This window comes from Astyanax mexicanus, chromosome 23 (assembly GCF_023375975.1).
Source record: "Astyanax mexicanus isolate ESR-SI-001 chromosome 23, AstMex3_surface, whole genome shotgun sequence".
Lineage (NCBI taxonomy): Eukaryota > Metazoa > Chordata > Actinopteri > Characiformes > Acestrorhamphidae > Astyanax > Astyanax mexicanus.
This window is the reverse complement of record NC_064430.1, coordinates 20,416,856-20,430,886: the sequence shown is the minus strand read 5'-3', so window position 1 is coordinate 20,430,886 and position 14,031 is coordinate 20,416,856. Positions and strand designations below refer to the sequence as shown.

General features: G+C 40.2%; 1 protein-coding gene across 1 annotated transcript in view; it reads right to left on the bottom strand.

Annotated features, from left to right (window-relative positions):
• cntnap5b (contactin associated protein family member 5b) overlaps positions 1-14,031 on the bottom strand; it is a 149,712-nt gene that overhangs the window by 55,959 nt on the left and 79,722 nt on the right. The window contains exons 6-9 of the mRNA XM_049471072.1: positions 12,153-12,337; positions 10,912-11,055; positions 3,229-3,529; positions 1,416-1,559 (exon numbers count right to left, since the gene is read on the bottom strand). Of these exons, the coding sequence (XP_049327029.1) occupies positions 1,416-1,559; positions 3,229-3,529; positions 10,912-11,055; positions 12,153-12,337 (774 nt within the window). The remainder of the gene's footprint in view (positions 1-1,415; positions 1,560-3,228; positions 3,530-10,911; positions 11,056-12,152; positions 12,338-14,031) is intronic.

The following is a 14,031-nucleotide window of genomic DNA, read 5'->3' as shown; positions in this document are numbered from 1 at the left end:
TCATGAATAGGTATACCCTATTTTTCACCCTATAAGGCGCACTGGATTATAAGGTGCATTATGTGACACTAGTAAGGAACAGCCATGTTTTTTCCTTCTAATTCAACAGGTCACTGCTCACTGCTGGGTGCTGTAAAATAAGCTGCGTAAACAAAACTGTAATTCTTCAAAAACAAGTCAAACCAGCCCTGGATGTTAATCTTCACAGATTTATCACCTAAAAACTGTCTATTTGGGTGAGTAATGCACTTTTGTTTATTTCCACTAAGGCTGGGTGTAGCAACATTAGCATTAGCATAACCACTAGCACTAGCCACATTTAGTGGCTAATGCCGCACAACAGCACTACATTGAGAAACCCTGAGTGTTCTGGTAAGCCAGGGCGAAATTAGCTAGCGGTTTCGTCCCACGTAGCTCGTTTTAACAGGGTAAACATGCAGACTACAGGCCAATAATATTCACCTCTGAATGACTAAAGAGCTAGCACTTAGTGCGATTAGCAGGTAATGCTAATTCTGCTCCAGCAGTGCTAGCCAGGGTTAAAAGTGAGCTACAGGCTAATAATACTTATGTCTGAATGACTAAAGAGCTAGCGCTTAGCACGGTTAGTGGGCAATGCTAATGCTGCTCCAGCAGTACTAGCTGGGGTTAACAGCAGGCTACAGGCTGAAAATACTTATGTCTGAATAACAAAAAAGCTAGCACTTAGTGCGATTAGCAGGTAATGCTATTGTTGCTCCAGCAGCGCTAGCCAGGGTTAGAAGTAGGCTGCAGGCCGATAATACTCACCTCTGAACGGGGGAAGAGCTATTGCTTAGCACGGTTAGTGGGTAATGCTAATTCTGCTCCAGCAGCGCTAGCCAGGGTTAGAAGTAGGCTGCAGGCTGATAATACTCACCTCTGAACGGGGAAAGAGCTAGCGCTTAGCTTGGTTAGCAGGTAATGCTATTGCTGCTCCAGCAGTGCTAGCCAGGGTTAGAAGTAGGCTGCAGACTGATAATACTAATCTCTGAACGGGGAAAAGAGCTAGCGCTTAGCGCAGTTAGCGGCTAATGCTAATTCTGCTCCAGCAGTGCTAGCTGGGGTTAGAAGTATGCTGCAGACTGATAATACTCACCTCTGAATGGGGAAAAGAGCTAGCGCTTAGCACAGTTAGCGGCTAATGCTAATACTGCTCCAACCTTGGTGCTAGAGAAACTTCACTAAAGCTCCTGTATAATGCTGTGCTTTAATAGAGAGGCTTTACTGCTCCTTACAACCTGACTGGTAGAATTCATACATAAGGCGCACCAGATTATAAGACACACTGATGATTTTTGTGAAAATTAAAGAATTTTAAATGCGCCTTATGGTGCAAAAAATACTTTAATCAATTATTTAATGAAAATGTGAGGGGTTAGAGTGTACAGTCTTACCTCCGATCAGCACGGTGCTCCCAGGCTGAGCCTGATCTCCAAGCAGCATGCTGGACGCCGGCTCGCTGTCCACGGAAACGGACGCCTGGAGACCCTTCAGACTTACCGACACCGAGTGCCACTGGCCGTCACTCAGACCCTGGCCTGGGGAACACAGAAGCATGTTAGCATCCGGGGATAACATGCTAGCCTAGCGTGCACACAACACATCAATCACTGCATGACTGCACTTATATGATGTGGCTTTGGACACGGGTTATAGGTCTGATGGGTCTGTCAGTCAGAGAAATATTTCTATTTTTAGAGATCCATGCTCTCAACTCATAGAACCATTCAAATGCTAGAATAGTTTCAGGTGTTTTTTGTGTTTTACTCCTCTTGCAAACAATGCATAATGCGTGCAAAATGAGGCCTGTCACAATAATTGCAATATCGATTTATCGTACGATAAATGAACGTGACCTCAATAATTTTGGACAATTTTGATAATAGTGATATCGTCTATTGTGTTTATTTGTACGTTTGTTCACACATATAATAGTGAACAGTATTTTAGCCAGTCATGCTTCAATAACTACAGTGTGGACTAAAGTACAGTAGGTGAAGAAAAAAGTATATAATTCCCAAACTAATTATAATAAACGATTAATTCAAATTCTGTCATCTTTAAAATGTGTAAAATTGTTTTTTATGCTATTATATTATTATTATTATGTCAAAGACATTTAATAGTTATAAAATTACCCAAATAAAAATATGGTGTAGCGCTATAATTTCTGGGATAATATATCGTCCACAAAAAAAAATCTTATCGTGACCGGCCTATGCAGCATGTGGTTTTGCATTGACTTTCTGAAAATGCATGGACGTCTTTGAAAAACATTGTCTTTAAGGCAGAATATTTAAGATTTTAACTTATATGGATGTTGACTTGATCTCAAAATCACATCACTACTTATTTTTCTGTTCATCATTACTTGCCAAACTTTAAACGGCTTTGCAGGCTTAGAATGCAAGAATGGATGTATACTACCAAATTAAATTTCGTTGACCAGAGAAAACATGAGATATCTTGGGTGCAAACTGACTGCAATCAAATAAAAGCTAAAGTAAATATAAAAAATGCTGCATTTTTGTGATTATCATTTTGTCGTCATTGTTTCTAAAAAAAAAAAGATGAGTTTCTGATCTCTTGATTTTACCAAATTGAAGACCTCTATAATATAATCAAGAGGAAGATGGATGATCACAAGCCATCAAACCACCAAACTGAACTGGTTGAATTTTTGCAACAGGAGTAAAGGCATAAAGTTATCCAAAAGCAGTGTGTAAGACTGGTGGAGGAGAGCATGCCACGATGCATTAAAACTGTTATTAAAAAACAGGGTTATTCCACCCAATACTGATTTCTAAGCTTAAACTAAAAACTTTATGATTGTGAACTTTGCGGGGTTTTCTTTTTTTTTTTTTTTTTGCATTATTTGAGGTCTAAAAGCTCTGCATCTTTTTAAATTTTTTCTGTAAATAAATGTATTAAATGAGAATAGTTCTATTTGCAATTTGACAGGAATGTTGTCTGTAGTTTATAGAATAAAACAAACATGATTTCTTATGTTAAACATAAGAAATCATGAAGGGGCAAACACTTTTTTTCCAGACCACTGTAATTGTAAAAATGGCCAATTGAAGAGATCAGACAAATTTTAAGGACTTAATTGTGGATATTGTCTTAATTCTATACAGAATCATTTCATTGCTTTTGTTAAAGGGCCTTAAAGGGACCCCCCGCCAACCCCCCACCGCACATACTCACCAACAGTTATCTCTGCGCTCTGCACAGCTGATCTGTGATGTGACAGGCGGAGTTGTCCATCAGCGAGCAGCAGCAGCAGTCGCTCCGCCCCCTGCAGGCCGATCCACAGCAGGAGCCCTTCTCGGTTCCACGTCCGGAACTGAAATCCGGCTGACCATCCGCCGGACGCTCCCTCATCCTCACCCTCCGCCTCGCCCACAGGGTCCCCGGGGTCCGCAGGGAGCTGCAGGAAGCTGCCGCTGGAGCTCAGGAAGGTGGCCGACACTGCTGCCGGCTCCGAGCAGGAGAAGGTCACATTGCCCTGAAAGAACACACACACACACACACACACAGAAAGCAAAAAATGATGTAAGAAAACTTCCCAGCATACGACTCTCATTAGACCCTGAACCACAGGTGGTGGATGTAGGAGCTTGTGTTTGGAGAACACCAGCTGTCCTTTAACATGCTCTGAACACTGCTTGATGAATGGACCAACAGAAATATTATACATTATATATCATACAAAAAATAAAACTAAAAACTAAAACCCGTAATGGACCGATTGCCGTTCCAATTCCCGGTGGATTCTGCATCCACTACAATGCTACTAGTAGATAAACAAATATATGGGTAAATTAATGGATAAGCATACAGCTTACAGAGGCAGGCTAAAGTTTAGGCACCCCTGGTCAAAATGACTGTTACTGTGAACAGTTAATCAAGTTTAATTTAAAGCACACTTGTCAACTTTGCATCACGCAGCTGAATTAAGGGCGTGTCAATGTGTCGTTGTTATCGTTGGCATTCCCTTTAAGTAACTGCCTTTAAGTTCCTTTTGAGTACAAAAACGATGATAAAAAAAAACCTCACATTTCCGTCAACAAATAAAAAAGAGACGAAAATTCTTGCCAATGAGGACATCCAATCAGAACCGACTTAGTTTTGTGAAAGGTAGGGACCAGTTAGGAAGAGATCAAATCTCTACTACTACTTTAGTGTAAGTGGAGACAAGTATAGGTCTCTGCAGACTGGAGTTGTGGGCGTGTCGAAAGGTGTGGGCGTGTCGAAAGGTGTGGGCGGGTGTGGGCATGTCAAAACTTTCCTTCCGAAAGGAATTAATACCATTATAATATTCACAACTCTTTTTTTTACCCGATTTTCACACGGTTCGGTTTGTTTTTAGAACAAAATTTTAAATTTAAAATATTTACAGTCAAACACCTACAATAATATTATATGTTAAATCATATATAAATACAAATATATTTTACATTCAAACATTAATAATATTACACAATTGGTTAATAAATGTGTCCTTTCGTATAAATGTGTCACACGAAACCAGGGTAAGGATCCAAAAGCAGGTTTATTTTCCAACAAAAACAAAATCCAGGCAGACAGTAGCAGACAGGGGCAAACCGAAAAATCAGAGTCAAAAAACGTGAGCAAGGATACAGTAACCAGGATAGACAGAGTATATAAACGCTTCGAAATGCAAGGTAAACCAGACAAGACGTCGCACCAGAATCCAGGTGAGACGCCAATATATATACACAGAGTAATGAACAATAGAACGCAGGTGTGCAGGAGCTAAAACTGAGGTGAGAGTGACCTCAGTGGGGGTGCAACACCTGGCTCATTGGTAACAAAATGTATAGTTAATAATTCAAGGGAACAGATGAAAAAGCATTTACGTATACACCCTTCACATTTTAGTTGACTAAACTGACTGTAGATTTAGTTGACTACATTCTTATGATTAACTAGACTAAAAACATTTCACATGACTGAATTGTGACTAAAACGAAATGCCGTTTTCGTCACAAGACTATGACTAAAACTAAATCAAATTAACACTGCTTCGAGTCTTTGATTTTGTTTTTTCCTAGAAAGCCTCATGTCGGTTCAGCCCCAGGTGTTTGAAGACTTGGAGGTTCCTGTGAAGAGTTTTTTTCTCTTTTTGTCTGGTGGATTTCCATTGGTTCTGGTCCACTTCAGTAGAAACTCTACAGAAGCTGAAAGTTTAAACCCTGTGTTGAAGATGAAGGGGAAGGAACACCGAAGCTCTCAGCTGTGTTTGCTCCCACAGAGAAGCCTCTCCACACTCTTGTACCAAAACAAACAAAGTTTTGCTCATTTCTCTCGAACAGCTTTTCAGTGGCCAGACCAAAGTCAGATGTCAGGGTCTGGGGGACTTCGGATCTCCATGGTAACAGGGCTGATTATGGAGGCAGACGTGTCCAATAACACTGCTGTGTGCGGGGGAAAGTTCAGTGATACAACCTCCAGACAGACCACCACCTCTGACTCCAATCAGCTCACTCCACTACCCAACACACAGTAGATTTAACACGGCTGTAGCAGAGTGTTACTGTAGAGTTTCGACATACAGTTATGGCAATAAATTAGAACAGCCAGGAAAACCTTTAAAAAAAAAAAAAAAAAAAAAAATATATATATATATATATATATATATATATATATATATATATATATATATATATATATATATATATATATATATATATATATATATACCGTATATATATTGGATAAATCACAACAGAATTCTGTTAGAGATGGTTTTGGAATCTTTTATAGCCGAATAAACAGAAATCTCCTTTGTTTGTGCCATGAGACACTTCCACAAGACTTTAATAGAACCCTGTTCTTTAAATAAAAAATAAAACAGGCTCCGCCCACTGACACCTGATTGTCTTTCCATTTATTGAAAAAAAACAACAACTCTAATTTCGTCTTCAAACTAACTGATAATCTGAAAGGTCCTCATTCGATTCAATAAATAATCAAGGACAATATTTCTGTCTCAATTTTTACTGGGTTCTACTTTTTCTATCTAGTTTTAGGTTCTTCAGTCTGAGGGTGGGCTCATGAACAATAACACTTGCCAATGTAAGAGAGAGGCCTTCAGTTGCTTAGAAGCTACCCTGGGGTCCTTGGTGACCACACCGGCTATTACACCAACATTTACCAGGGTTCTTTTTACCTGCTTTTGGGACTTGTGTGAAAATCTAATTATGTTTTTGGTCGTATGCAGAAAGTAGTTTAACACATATTAGACCATCACAGTTTCTGTTTATCAGAGGTCAGGCATCTGCCAACAACTGAGAATATAAACACAGTTAGCCGACTGTGTTAGTTACTTTACTTGTACGAAAGAATGAAGGATGCTGGATCTAATCTGACTATATAGACTTCAGGTCTCAAGTACAGAGCCATGAAGACCCATTTTTTAGATGTTTTAGATGTTTTTTTTTAAGTTGCTTTGAAGAAATCACGGCAAGAAAACTATTTTTACTGGTGGTATATCTCTACAGCTTAGCCTCTGATACTGCTGAAGCAGGAGGACTCTTTATAATCTCTCAGCCATGAAATATTTCCCCATTATCTGATCCTCACCATCCCTGCCTTAGTCATTCTCTCAGGCTGAAAATTTAACTATAGATATATAGAAAATTGGGGCTTTGTTCAGATGATCTTTAGCAAACTCCAGACAAGCAGCAATGTTCATTTTGGAAAGCAGCGGCCTTCTCTTTGCAAACCTGCCATGCACACCATTGTTGTTTAGTGTTCTCCTGTTGATGTTTTTTTTTTACATTACATTACGTTGGGCAGACGCTTTTGTCCAAAGCGACTTATAATAGTCAAGTACAAAAGTAGAATTGAAGTTAAGGGATAGAGAAGTGAAGGAGGGGAAGAAGGAAATGAGGTTAGAAGTAGTTAGTGTGTTAGAGGTGTTAGGAGAGTAAGTGCTCTTTGAAGAGCTCTGTCTTCAGGAGTTTATTAAAGATAGTGAGAGATTCTCCTGATCTGATAGTAGAAGGTAGTTAGTTAGAGGTGTTAGGAGAGTAAGTGCTCTTTGAAGAGCTCTGTCTTCAAGAGTTTATTATTAAAGATAGCGAGAGATTCTCCTGATCTGGTAGTAGAAGGTAGTTAGTTAGAGGTGTTAGGAGAGTAAGTGCTCTTTGAAGAGCTCTGTCTTCAGGAGTTTATTAAAGATAGCGAGAGATTCTCCTGATCTGGTAGTGGAAGGTAGTTTGTTCCTCCATTGGGGAACTCTGTATGAGAACAGTCTGAATTGCTTTGTGTGAGTGTTTGTTTGGTAAAGCGAGGCGACGTTCATTAGAGGAGTGCAGCGGCCGGGATGGGGCGGAAGCCTTCAGGAGTGATCAGCGCATGTAGGAAGGAGCTGTTCTGTCTTCACCTTGTAGGCGATTGCAAGAGCTTTAAATTTGATGCGAGCATCAACTGGTAGCCAATGGAGCTCAATGAGCAGTGGGGTGACATGTGCCCGTTTTGGCTGGTTGAAGACCAGATGTGTTGCTGCATTCTGGATCATCTGGAGTGGCTTTGCTACACAGGCCGGGAGGCCAGTTAGCAGTTAGTTGATGGTCTCATGAACATTAACGTTAGACAATGTAAGAGAGGCCTTCAGTTGCTTTGAAGTTACCCTGGGCTCTTTAGGGTAATAATCTTTTATAATCTCTCAGCCATTAAATATTTCCCCATTATCTGATCCTCACCATCCCTGCCTTAGTCATTCTCTCAGGCTGAAAATCTGACTATAAACATATAGACATTTCTAAAGGGGTTCTCAAAAAGCCTTGGAGCTTTGTTCACACGATCTTTAGAAACCTACAGACGAGCATTGGTGAGCATTGTTGTTCAGTGTTTTGATGGTGAGCTCATGAACATGGACATTAGCCAATGTAAGAGAGGTAACCCTGGGCTCCTCGTTGACCTCGCAGACTATTAGACACAGAAATCACAGCAAGAAAACTCTTTTTACTGATGGTATAGCTCTACAGCTTAGTTGCTTAGTCTCTGATATTGCTGAATCTCTCAGCCATGAAATATTTCTCCATTATCTGATCCTCAACGTCCCTGCCTTAGTCTTTCTCTCAGGCTGAAGATCTGAATATAGACATATAGACATTTCTAAAGTCTCCAATAGCCTTGGGGCTTTGTTCACATGAACTCCAGACAAGCAGCAATGTCCTTTTTGGAGAGCAGTGGCTTTCTCCTCGCAAACCTGCCATGGACACCATTGTTGTTCAGTGTTGGACAGTGTTGGATAGGCTGAAAATCTGAATATAGACATTTCTAAAGACTTCAATAGCCTTGGGGCTTTGTTCACATGAACTTTAGAAACCTGTAGACGAGCATTGTTGTTCAATATTTCGATAGTGGGCTCATGAACATTGACATTAGCCAATGTAAGAGAGGCCTTCAGTTGCTTAGAAGTTACCCTGGAATCCTTGTTGACCTCGCAGACTATTAGACACAGAAATCACAGCAAGAAAACGCTTTTCACTGATGCTATATCTCTACAGCTTAGCCTCTGATATTGCTGAATCTCTCAGCCCTTAAATATTTGCCCATTATCTGATCCTCACTGTCCCTGCCTTAGTCTTTCTCTCAGGCTGAAAATTTGACTATAGATATATAGAAATTTCTTAAGGGTTCCTACAAAAGCCTTGGGGCTTTGTTCACATGATATTTAGGAACCTGCAGACGAGCAGCAATGTTCTTTTTGGAGAGCAAAACCATTGTTTTCAGTGTTCTCCTGATGGTGGGCTCATGAACATTAACAATAGTGAATGTAAGAGAGGCCTTCAGTTGCTTAGAAGTTACCCTGGAATCCTTGTTGACCTCGCAGACTATTAGACACAGAAATCACAGCAAGAAAACTCTTTACTGATGCTATATCTCTACAGCTTAGCCTCTGATATTGCTAAAAGCAGAAGGACTCTTTAGTGATCCTCATTGTCCCTGCCTTAGTCTTTCTCTCAGGCCAAAAATCTGAATATAAGCTTATAGAAATTTCTAAAGGACTCCTCCAATAGCCTTGGGGCTTTGTTCACATGATCTTTAGAAACCTGCAGATGAGCATTGTTGTTCAGTGTTTCGATAGAGGGCTCATAAACATTAACAATAGTGAATGTAAGAGAGGCCTTCAGTTGCTTAGAAGTTACCCTGGAATCCTTGTTGAGCTCGCAGACTATTACACACAGAAATGACAGCAAGAAAACTCTTTTTACTGATGCTGATCTCCACAGCTTAGCCTCTGATAGTGCTGAAGCAGGAGGACTCTTTATAATCTCTCAGCCATGAAATATTTCCCCATTATCTGATCCTCACCGTCCCTGCCTTAGTCATTCTCTCAGGCCGCACTCCCCCGCTATGATCGCTGGCTCAGACGGAGCCACCACGCCTCGCCGCCTCACACTAATTGGGCTCCAAAGACCCCCGCGGGCCCCATCCATTAGCCACACAGTTGCAAACGCTCTGTAATTGAGAGAAAGGGAGAAAAAGGCTGAAGAAATCACACATTTCTCTCGCTAAAACCCCGCAGGAAGTCTGGGCGACCACCCCCTCCAACAACACGCCTCGCTCAGCTGAGAGATATACGTCCACCATGCGGAGGAAGCGGCACTGACGCCCTGATTAAGAGCAGCCGAACAGAACCTGACAGACCATACAGTTCATTCAGTCATCAACATGACCTACAGAACAATACAGATACTTCACACTCAAGCCTGAACAAAAGAAGGGTCTCAGAACAATAAAAACAACATGAAGATTTCAGAATGAAGATCAAATATTATTAATATCCATAAAGAAAAAGCTCTAATAACATTAATATCCAGAATTAAGTTCTAATAACAGTAAAATCCAGAATGAAGAAGCTCTAATAATATTAATATCCAGAAAAAATAAGCTCTAATAACATTAATATCCAGAATGAAGAAGCTCTAATAACATTAATATCCAGAATGAAGAAGCTCTAATAACATTAATATCCAGAATGAAGTTCTAATAACATTAATATCCAGAATGAAGAAGCTCTAATAATATTAATATCCAGAATGAAGAAGCTCTAATAACATTAATATCCAGAATGAAGAAGCTCTAATAATATTAATATCCAGAATGAAGAAGCTCTAATAACATTAATATCCAGAATGAAGAAGCTCTGAAAATATTAATATCCAGAATGAAGAAGCTCTAATAATATTAATATCCACTATGATTTTTTTAGTTCTCCTCATTAAGGTCTTTCAGTGTTTATCTCTGTTTTTTCTGTGTCATCCAGCTCTCTGGGTGTTTGTGATCACTGAGCTTTTTATAAACAGAGTAATTAGGCGGCTCTCGGCAGGAGTTCAGCAACTACAGCACTGATCAATATTCAGCCGTGCCACTCACTTAACAGCACCCCACGGTTCTCATCCGGTCCCCATCAGCCTCAGAGTCCAGAAAGAACCTGAGTGAACAACTTTACAGCAGCTGGAGGACCGCAGTGCTCATCTGGAACAGTAATCTCAGTGCTGCATGCTATGATACAGTGCTACAGTGTAGTGCGGCCTATTTCGGCTAGTGGACCTCTTGGTGAGAGATCGCTGACTGGTAGACATGCCTTCATCCCATCTGATGTGTATTACAGTCTGTCAGAATGAACATGTAGGTCATATAAACATAATAGAGCTTTATAGAGCACCCCCTACCCTTTATTTAGTGTGACTGTGTAGATCATATGAACATTATAGAGCATCCCCCACCCTTTCTTTAGTGCATTACAGGCTGTCAGAATGCCACCACCCCGGAACCTACAGCTCCTTTTTGGTGCATTATTTTGTTGTTAATACAGTAAGTGTGGTAGAGCACTTATTGGACACTCACCACGCTGTAGATCTGTGGTTTCTTCCGCTTGGCCAGGTCAATAACATTAACCCCATTGTAGTAGAGGTTCTCCATGCATCCGTGGAAGTTTTTCCGCAGAAACGTTCCTGGTTTTCCAGGCAGGGGGATTCCTCCAAAGCTGAGCTTTGTAAAACAAACACAGCAAGAAACTTTCAGAACATTAGGTCAAGGTAGACACGATAATCAATTTCTGAGAAATCACAAATTATTATTAAATCCATTAAAACATTGATGTGAATGTTATAGAGCACCATAGAGTGTTGCAAGGCTTTATGTAGTTTATTACAGTCTGTCAGAATGAAACTGTAAGTCTGATCAATATTATAGAGCATTATAGAGCATTCTATTCTATTCCAGTGTATTACAACCTTTTAGAATGAATGTGTAGGTCATAAAAAAAACATTATAAAGCATTATATAGCATCCCCTACACTTCCAGTAGTGTATTGCAATCTGTCAGAATGAATGTGTAGGCCATATGGACATTATACAGCATTATAGAGCATCCTCTACCCTTTCATTAGTGTATCAATGTCTGTCAGAGTGAATATCTAGTTCATATAAACGGATACAGCATTATAGAGCGTCCCCTAACCTTTCAGCAGTGTATTGCAGTCTGTCAGTATGAACATGAGGGTCATATAAACATTAAGGAGCATTATAGAGCATCCCTTACCCCTCCATTAGTGTATTGAAGTCTGTCAGAATAAACATCTAGATCATATATACATCATAGATAATTTTAGAGCATCCCGTACCCTTCCGGTAGGGTATCACAGTCTGTCAGAATGAACATGTAGGTCATATAAACATTATAACGCATCCTAGGGCACTCCGTACTATTTTTTTAGTGTATTACAGTCTGTCAGTATGAATGTGTAGGTCATATGAACATTACAGACCATTATAGCGCACCCTTTACCCTTTCATTAGTGTATTAATGTCAGTCAGAATGAATATCTAGTTCATATAAACGTGATACAGCATTATAGAGCGTCCCCTAACCTTTCAGTAGTGTATTACAGTCTGTCAGGATAAACATGTAGGTCGTTTGGACATTATAGAACATTATAGAGCATCCCCTACCCTTTCATTAGTGTATTACAGTCTGTCAGAATGAACTTGTAGATCATATGAACATTATAGAGCATTATAGAGCATCCTCTACTTTTCCATTAGGGTATTACAGTCTGTTAAACTGACCACTTTCACACGCTCACCTCGTAATCGACCTCCAGCGAGTCTCCCAGGCCTCCTGTCCGTACGTGTCGGGTCAGTCTGTCCACAGTGAAGTTAATCTGCTTGTTAAAACGCTCGATCAGAACTGAGTGCCAGTGCTGATCATCCAGCAGACTGCCCAGAGAAACAGACACATGACCACTGCTGGGGTGCAGTTTAGCATCATCTGCATCACACACAGAGAAAGAGAGAGAGAGAAAGAGAGAGAGAGAGAAATGAGTGTTTCACAAGTGTTTTATCAGTTTTATCTTTTCAACTGCTTCTTTTGTGTGCAAAAGTGCCTTTTTGCCCTGCTTTATAGATGTGTGTTTATAGAGTGTTTTGTGTATTGGTGTATATGAGTGTATCAGTCACTGGTGTTTACGATTGTATCACTGGTGAATGCAAATGTGCATCACTGTGTGTGGGTGTTTTATTAATGTGCACAAGTGTTTGATCAGTCTGCGCAACTGCCCTATTGGTGTGAGTGAGTGTTCATTTGGTGTGCATGAGTGTTTATTTGGTCTGTATGTGTGTTTCCTTTGTGTGCAGAAGGGTTTATTAGATGTGTGTGAGTGTCTCACTGATGTGCACAACTGTTTCGTTGACATGCACCAGGCTTTTATTAGCATGTACAAATGTTTATTTAGTGTCTGAGAGTGTTTCATCGGTGTGCATGAGGATTTCATTAGTGTACACAAGTGTTTATTTGGTGTGTGAGAGAGCTTTATTGGTGTACATGAGTGTTTAATTAGTGTGCACGAGTGTTTATTTGGTGTGTGAGTGTTTCATTGGTGTGTTTGAGTATTTAATTGGTGTGCATCGGTTTCATTGATGTGTGTACAGTAGTGTTACATAGATGTATCACTGGTATAAATGAGTATTACCTGGTGTGTTTCATAGGTGTGCACAAGTGTTTTATTGGTGAGCAAGTGTTTCACTGGTGTGTAAGTGTTTTATTGTTGTGCCTAAGTGCTTGATTGTTGTATGTAAGAGTTTTATTGGTTAGTGCAAGTGTTTTATTGGTGTGCCTAAGTGCTTGGTTGGTGTGTGTAAGAGGTTTATTGGGTTGTGTGAGTGTTTTATTGGTGTTTGTGAGTGCTTCACTGGTGTGCATGTGTTTAATTGGTGTGCCTAAGTGCTTGGTTGGAGTGTGTAAGAGGTGTATTGGGTTGTGTGAGTGTTTTATTGGTGTTTGTAAGTGTTTCAGTGGTGTGGAAGTGTTTTATTGGTGTGCCTAAGTGCTTGGTTAGTGTGTGTAAGTGTTTTATTGTTTTTTGTGAGAGTTTTATTTGTGTGTGTGAGTGTTTCACTGATGTGCATGTGTTTAATTGGTGTGCCTAAGTGCTTGGTTGGAGTGTGTAAGAGGTGTATTGGGTTGTGGAAGTGTTTTATTGGTGTTTGCGAGTGCTTCACTGGTGTACAAGTATCTTATTGTTGTGCCTAAGTGCTTGGTTGGTGTGTGTAAGAGTTTTATTGGTTTGTTTAAGTATTTTATTGGTGTTTGTGAGTGTTTTACTGGTGTGCAAGTGTTTTATTGGTGTGCCTAAGTGCTTGGTTGGTTGTGTGTAAGAGTTTTATTAGTGTTAAGCGTGTTTTTTTTAGTGGATGCCTTTCTGTAATGTCCTTCCTTTTCTACAGAGCTTCTAGAACTGTATTGTGTGCCTGTGGGCCTGTGTGTGTGTGTGTGTGTTTGCATGTGTGTGTGTGTGTGTGTGTGTGTGTGTGTGTGCGTTTGTGTATGTAGGCGTGTGTAACAGGACGATAACTGACACTGTTACAGATTCACTCTTTGCCATCCATAATTAGCCCCAGAGGGATTGTGATTAGACCCGGTGTGTGTGTGTGTGTGTGTGTGTGTGTGTGTGTGTGTGTGTGCGC